The 7,808-nt window shown below is 33.2% G+C and overlaps 1 protein-coding gene across 1 annotated transcript; it reads right to left on the reverse strand.

The window, feature by feature from the left end:
- Window positions 1-499: 499 nt before the first annotated feature.
- Window positions 500-5,189, reverse strand: LOC122312984 (two-component response regulator ARR11-like). The gene is made up of 5 exons (XM_043127676.1): window positions 4,865-5,189; window positions 3,000-3,152; window positions 2,494-2,880; window positions 2,240-2,316; window positions 500-1,723 (listed from the first exon to the last, which is right to left on the reverse strand). Exons 1-5 carry the CDS (start codon window positions 4,989-4,991, stop codon window positions 725-727), a joined length of 1,743 nt encoding a protein of 580 aa, XP_042983610.1. The 5' UTR covers window positions 4,992-5,189; the 3' UTR covers window positions 500-724.
- Window positions 5,190-7,808: the final 2,619 nt, after the last annotated feature.

The raw sequence follows: 7,808 nt of genomic DNA on the forward strand, positions 1-7,808 counted from the left end.
AGGTAGTTCAATGCAATCAACGTAAAATCTGAAGCTGGATTCTCTGTATCAGTTTGGGTATGCATCACTTTCCTTAATAAATTGGCTGAATATATGAAATATCTAATTAAATTGGTTGAAATGTAATGTCAGAGTTCTGTTGATCTGATATGATGTGAAGTTTGACATAGATGACATGCTACATTTTTTACCCAAAAACAACCAAGGCAAATCCTTTCAGAATTTACATGTAAATAAACCAACCAGAGTAATCTAGCTATGACAATATATCAAATAAGTTGTACTTCTTTCCAAGGCTTACTTTATATTTTATGTCAATATAATAGCACGCAATTGCCGAGGAAACAAAATCAGCAGTCTGCGAGGGCCGGATGATTATTTTTTATTCAACAGATGAAATTCTTTTGCTCTGATCTCAGGAGTTGCAGAGATAAAGGACGTTTCGCTCATATAGTGTGCCCCATGTACGCACTCATTCGCTTGCATGTTTTTCCTTAAATTAACATCCATAAATACAGTCCTAAGTTAAGACCAAACTTCAACAAGCAAACTTATTATGGTAAAAGTTCGGCAACAGTCCTATAATACAAAATTATAACATCCAGGTCGGAACTGATCAGGAGAACTATTTCCTGATCCATAAGGTACTTGGAAATAATCCACTTAATTTTGGTTGACTAAGAAGAAAGAAGAAAGGATCCTCTCTTCAAGCAAGATGGCAAGGTTATAATATAAATAGACCTTGATCAACTATAGGATATTCTGTTGGGTCATAAGGACACTCGTAGTCAGAAGTTAGCGTGTCATACAAGTGGACAGGAATGTCGGCGACAAAGCCGTGGTCGCTGTAGTCAGCAAACTCCATATTTGGGAGTCCAAAATTCTTATTTAGGAAATCACCTTGTAGCCAGCAAACCGTCAGGTCCTCATTGAATGGTGGAAAAGTCGAGTCAGTTGGAGATATCAGGTTTCGTTGGCAAGATTCTAAGTCTGTAATGCAGCTCAGATCGACAGCCTGTGGTTTCATGCTCGATATTGCAGTTGAACTGGGCTCAAAAGATTGATGATATGCGGTAAGGCTCTTGGGTTGAACAGAAAAATCGTCAATTGCAGTTTCCTTTGGACTGATATGGCTCTCACGATGGCTCTTGCACCGGACAAGCACAGGTTCATTTTTGATAGGGCTACTTATATCTCTTCCTGATTGTAGTTGATCAATTTCAATGTAATGCTGTGGAACACATGGTAGTTGCTGGCTAAAGCCATCCTCTAACTGAAGAAGAAGCTTATGTTCCTGTTTGGATTGAACTTCCGGACATTCACTCCAAGGGTACTGTTTTGGGATGCTACAATCAAACTCTGTATAGTTTACATCAGATCCCAGTGATGCAGAAGAATGATCAAAGCTCATCTGTGAGCACCTTGTATCCTGAGGATCAGGAACATCAGCAGTCAATGGTTTCTTCGAATCTGGCTTGGGCTCTAAAACAATTTCCTCTCGATCACCATCATGGTTTTTGGCATCCAGGTCCTGACCATAGAAGTTACTGCCAGAAAATTGGTCCCTGTCATTGGCAACATCATTTTGGTTCGTGTGGATTGAACTCTGCAGGCCAAAACCTCCAGAAGTATCCTTTGAAGGAACATCTGAATGCTTTATACCACCAAAAGAAGCTTTCAGATCATTTTCCTTCTGCAATCTAATCAAGTAGAGGCGGTACTTCTGCAAAAGAATATATATATATGAGACTTCCCTTGAGACTTCCAAACAGAATCATAATGACTTGATCAGTACACAACACTTTCTTTCTCAATTTTTGTGTGATTCAATAACTTGGCTGTGAGTTCTGTACATTTTGATATGCTAAAGGTGGGAAGATTTCTAAGGTTCAAGTGAAATCACAAACAGAGGGCCTTAAAAACGAGTTGTGGTGAAACTGAGCAGAAATTCACCCAAAATTAAAGCATATGAAAAATTAGAAGGACAAGAAAATTTGAATTTATATCTCAAAGAGAGAGGTGATATTTATTTCTTTCATGTATTTATACAAATACCAACAAAAGAAGATATATAGAATAGCAGTGCTAAAAAACTTACAGTTATATACAACATTATGGATCCACGTGTGTGAGTGTGTGTGGCAATTCCTTGGCAACTATTCCATAAGGAAATGTTTTGTAAAAGCCCTACTAGATTTAGCCATTCATAGGATGAAGACCTAAAGAGTGAGGCATCTACCTGCAAGTGACTAGCAACATTTTCTCTAGTCAGCCATGGCACATTCATCAAATCGAGTATCTTTTTGGGACCTACTTCTGCCAAACAGACAAAATATGTCATGGCTTCATGGAAACGAAGATAAAGATACCAGATGTTTTCTTGAGGATCACATAAAGAAAACTAACCAATAACAGCTTTACGTTTCTTTAGCTTTTTTAACTCCCATGTTGCAAAAAACTAACTCTAGAAATGGAAGTTTATACCATACTTACTATCAAAACCAATCTGATTTACAGCCTTGACAAACTTCTGATGAAGATCAACAGACCACACCACTCTATGTTTCTTTGTAGAAGAATGATCGCCATAGTCTCTCTCATCATATTTGTTCTGAAAATCTTTTCTTTTCTTAAAAGATGTCAGATCTTCTCCACTAAACATGATACAATCATCAGAAAATTCTGATCCATTTATTGATAGTCTAATACCCTCAAAACTTTCATGATGCTCAATGTCCCTTATCTCATGTATCTTCTTTCTGAAGACATGCTGCCATATATTCCGGAGTTCTTTCATCCTTATCGGCTTGAGGAGATAATCACAGGCTCCATGCTGAACTCCTTTCATTACCCTGCTTGTTTCTCCATCAACGGACATCACTGTAAAGATTCATAAAATGCAACTCATCAGAAGGAGGGATGCCAATGAATGTGAATAAATGTAAAATAAATTTTAGCATGTCAGAAAATGTTTCATGTATAAGTGTTGGATAACTAACTGATGACAGGAAGATCCATCTCTAGTCCAACATGCTCAAGAAGTTTGAAACCATCCATGTCAGGCATGTTAACATCGCTGATTACGATGTCATACCCATCTTTCCTTTCCCGAAGCAATTTCAAAGCTTCTCTTGCCAGACCACATATAGTCACTGGAAAAAAAATGAAGGAAGAGAAAAAAAAGAAGTCATAAGAATGGTTTCAAATTTTTGGTGCAGCCATCCTGGAGCAGATCAATTGGCTGAGTATAGTCATAGAAGCGGATTTTATCCTGTGCAATAAAACTCATTCAAACCAAAAGTCACAATGTAACTTCCTTAGATCAATAAATTCTGCTCCATTCTTTTAGATCAACCAGTTACATGCAAATAAAGGCATTTGCTATTTTTTTCTCTTATCATACATAAAAGAAAGCAGATAAGAAATAATGCCATTTTAACGACAGGAATGACTGAAGAGATGCTTAGGAATGGAGTAATAAATTGTTGGCCATCAACTGAAAATATGATACTGGACAGAATTTGGTAAATTGATCAGGTGGCAGGACACGAAGTAACAATATGGATTGTGTGAAACATATAATAAAGCTATTGATTTTGAAGGTGAAGAAGTTCTGATCATGTCTGTTAAAGGTTTAGGATTCCACTGGTTGAGGTCAAAGAGAAGATATTGTTCATTTGGCTGGGCTTTACATGCATATTTGCCAGAACAACACTCTTTTTGCCACTTGAGTGTCAATTAGCCTTCCAACAAGGTAAAAGTTCATTAGATTATTCATCACACCTTGCCACAATAATATCATGTCGAAGATTGACTTTTCTTGGTGTTTTTATTTTTATTTTTATTTTTTATTTTTGTGTTTTAATAGGTAATGTTATATGGTGGCACTTTACTGACTGCAAATGTTCACAATCCTGCTTCACGAATCAGGTTTTACTCAATTATGAGTTTCAAGATCAAGCTGGAAGGTCTATATTCAAATTAAGTTCTTTATTAAAAACCACCAAAAAAAGGTATCATAGATTCCAGAAAAGGTTCTTTGCCCAGCAACTAACATAGATAAGAATTATATAATTATTACCTTATCACAGGTTCCAAATTAGAAGCGTTATCCTTATTCACCACCTTTCAGAAAGTTAATTCAGCCAAAAAAAAAAAAAACCACAAACAGCAGTTACATTTTCCTATGTTATAAGCATACAAAACTAATGGAGAATTATTATCTTTTAAAAAAAATATCTTTCATTTGTCCTATTGGCTATAGAAAAGAAAAGATTACCTACCCTGTAAAAAAATGCCGGATTGGCAGAGTAGTTAAAATAGAAAACTTGCTTACGCAGCTCACCTAAACTCAGTAATCTTGAAACACATTAGATGTTCTTAAGCAATACTATCTATCAGATCAACCCTGATCAATTTCAATGTTAATTATCCTTAACCGAACTAACAATTTCAATAATAGACCTTCACTTGAAAAAATAAACAAACAAATGATAGACGAACAAAATACAAGCTAGCATCCTTAATCTGTCCACTTCTAAGTCTTTTTTTTTTTTTTTTCTAAGCTGTCCACTTCAAAGTCATGTTCAAGGATACGCAGACTTAACGACTGTGCATAAGACAGAAGCCATAACTTTCTCATGCTCCTCTAATACCTAAGGAAACATAGAATATATAATACCTCGTGAAAACAATGAAACATACCCAGAAGCCATTATGCCTAGAATCAAGACATGATCGGACAAACCCAACTCGTAACTAACAAGTATTATTAGGAACTACGAAGTGCCGTAGTAAAAAGCAACGCAGAGAATATTTTAGCAACACAGACTGTGAACCGTAGCAAAGTCAAGTGGGTAAGTACCTTCATAGGAGCACTTCTTGAGCATCTTCTCGAGAATTTTGAGCCACGTGGGGTCGTCATCAACGACGAGCACCCGGAGACCTGCCGGGAAAGACTCGCTCCGAGGAGAAGAGAAGCCGTTCTCCATGTAGAAGAAGCTGGAAATTCAGAATGAACTGTAGTGGGGAATTTGAGGTGGCGGTCGGGGAGTGGAGGGAGGGGGCGAGGATTCTCTGCAAGACAAAACAAAGACGATAAAGGATCAGCGTCTTTACAGAGTTTTAAAAATATAAATGGCGCACGTTAGCGTCTGCCACCTTTCGGTTTAAAACTCTCTCTCTCTACCAAAATACAACAAAAGAAAGTATATAAAAATCATCCAGAATTGGAAAGAAAACAAAGAAAAAAAAAAGAAAAAAAAAAGGCACAAACGTCTGTCTTTGTATCTTTTTAACAGCTGAGAGAGCGTGGGAGAGATAAAGATAAAAGGTAAAAACTAGGAGAAATTAATTCAATGGTTGAATCTGGCCTACCCAAAGAAAGAAAGAGGGAGAGCATCGATTTGAGTCTTTGCGAAGGAATAATTGAATAAGAAAAGGCATCTTATAAATTCTAAAAAGTTAGCTTATTGATGCAGTCTAAGGGGCATGTTTGTAAATTTAGAATATCTAATAATTTTGTAAATAGTAATATAATAATTCGAGTGATGATGTTTGATTGAATTTTGTAAAGGAAAGATAAAAAATTAACTAAAAATATTGATTGAATATAATTTTTTAATATTATTTTTATTTTAAAATTTATAAAACTTATATTGAGTTTGTATTTGAATAACGATTAGCTAATGATTTGATGAAAAATTAAAAATTATTTTGTATTTGAGTAATTTTTGTGAATAAAATTATGAAAAGTTTTGAAAATTTTAAGAGTTTAATTGATATTGTCCAAACATGCCCTTAATTTTGACATTCAAATAATTATTTCTTTTTTTTTTACTCATTATGATATTATGATATAAATAACATAATAATATTAACATCATGTTAATTAATTACTAAAGTTATTAATTATGATATAAATAACATAATATAAGTAAAATTTCAAAAGAATGTACATGTTAGTATAATTTCTAAATAAAAATAGTAATTTAATTGAATATATTGTTTTTATGACGTTTTAAGTTTACGTTAATTAAATATTTTTTTAATTTTCATTTAATAATTCACAAATGATAAGAGGATGATGGGACTATAATAGGGAATAGTTTGATGATATGACTATATATATATATATATCCGTGTGTAGAAAACCAAGTTTTAAATAATCGCACAAGGAAGTGAATCAAATTGTTTGAAGAAGTTAATAAGAGAAATTAAAACATCAAGGCAGACGTACATGATATGATAATATGAATATCACATAGATTTAACTGCAATATTATCCAATAAAATCATATAATAATGTAACCCTAAAAATAACTCCATAACTTAAGGGATACTAAAAGGATATTACATAACATTGCTATCTAAGAGGATGCATGGCTATTAACCCATTAACTTATATTGTGAACCGTTAAGTTCTAATTTGGTTGGGTTAATATTCAATACTAAGACGGTAAATTAATGAAGTACTAGTCTGTATTGATGTTCACTCAAAATAATGATTATTCACTCAATAGTTATTCAGTTAAATTATGGTACATATTCAGTTAGAATCGACGACTCAACTTAGTCAAGACATATTAAGGCCTTATCGTTTATACTTGATTTGACTCATTAGCTCACCTTGTTTAATATATACATATATATATATATATGTAACATCCAATCAAGTTACTTACATATTAAATATAATCCATAGACCTATGTTTATTACTTAAGTTCACAAGTGATTAATTAATTCTACTAGCTATTTTATAATATAATTGTAAAGCTAATATACATATATATATATATATATATAATAGATATATATTACTAATAAGTAACTTATATCAACATAAAAAGTATGGTTATTATATATAAATATATATGCATATCGACTAGTTACATATTGTGATGGATATTTATATAAAATGCTTATAAGTAGTCTATTGCATGCCCATAGTTACATATTACTAATATTTTTTTTTTCAATCTTTTATGTAATTTTTATTTGAAAAGAGCACGAGGGAAGCTTAAGAAATAACTTGACTCTAATCTAGCTCGTAAAAAAAAAAACAATATCTCAATTCATCTCAAACTAATGTTAGGCTCAACTGGGCGAAAGCATGTAGCACGAGCTCAAGTTTGAGTTATTTGAGCCAAATTGAGACTTACAAACCAAATGATCAACTCAACTCGACCAGCTCTTACCACAAGTTATTTGAATGAAGCAAAGCCTGACAATCGAAAAGATCAATTCAGCTCAGCCAAATTAACTAGTGAAGAAACTAAATTATTGAGTCCAAATATATTCCATCCAAAGCCAAATTTGCTGAAATACCGATCTGTCAAACTCACACAAGTTGATGGGATTAATTCATCAATTGTCTTCAAGTACCCAAAAACCAAATTATACCCATAATTTGAAAACGTCAAATTAAATAAGATAAGATGAATTATTTATTTAAGTGACAAAGAAATAATATCCTGCCTAAGGATTAAATAAAGAAAGAAATATGGTATCTCATGTTACGGCTAATTATTTTCTCTCAAATCTTTAAAATTTTGAGTGGAAACCTTAGGAGTAAATAACAGTACAAAAGAAATCAAAGTGTATGGATACTCAAATCTTGATAAAAGTATGTTAAGAGTTCTAATTCTGACTTACACAACAATCTTCTCTGAAATCACTTCTAGCATAGTCTCGATCACAATATCCCAATGCATGTAAAATGAAACGACCGTACTTATTGCTCAATAGATTGGTCAGTATAAATAAACTTCAAACATCCTTTATAAGAAAATAATAATACCAATAATGA

The sequence above is a fragment of the Carya illinoinensis genome, chromosome 6 (assembly GCF_018687715.1).
Source record: "Carya illinoinensis cultivar Pawnee chromosome 6, C.illinoinensisPawnee_v1, whole genome shotgun sequence".
NCBI classification, from domain to species: domain Eukaryota; kingdom Viridiplantae; phylum Streptophyta; class Magnoliopsida; order Fagales; family Juglandaceae; genus Carya; species Carya illinoinensis.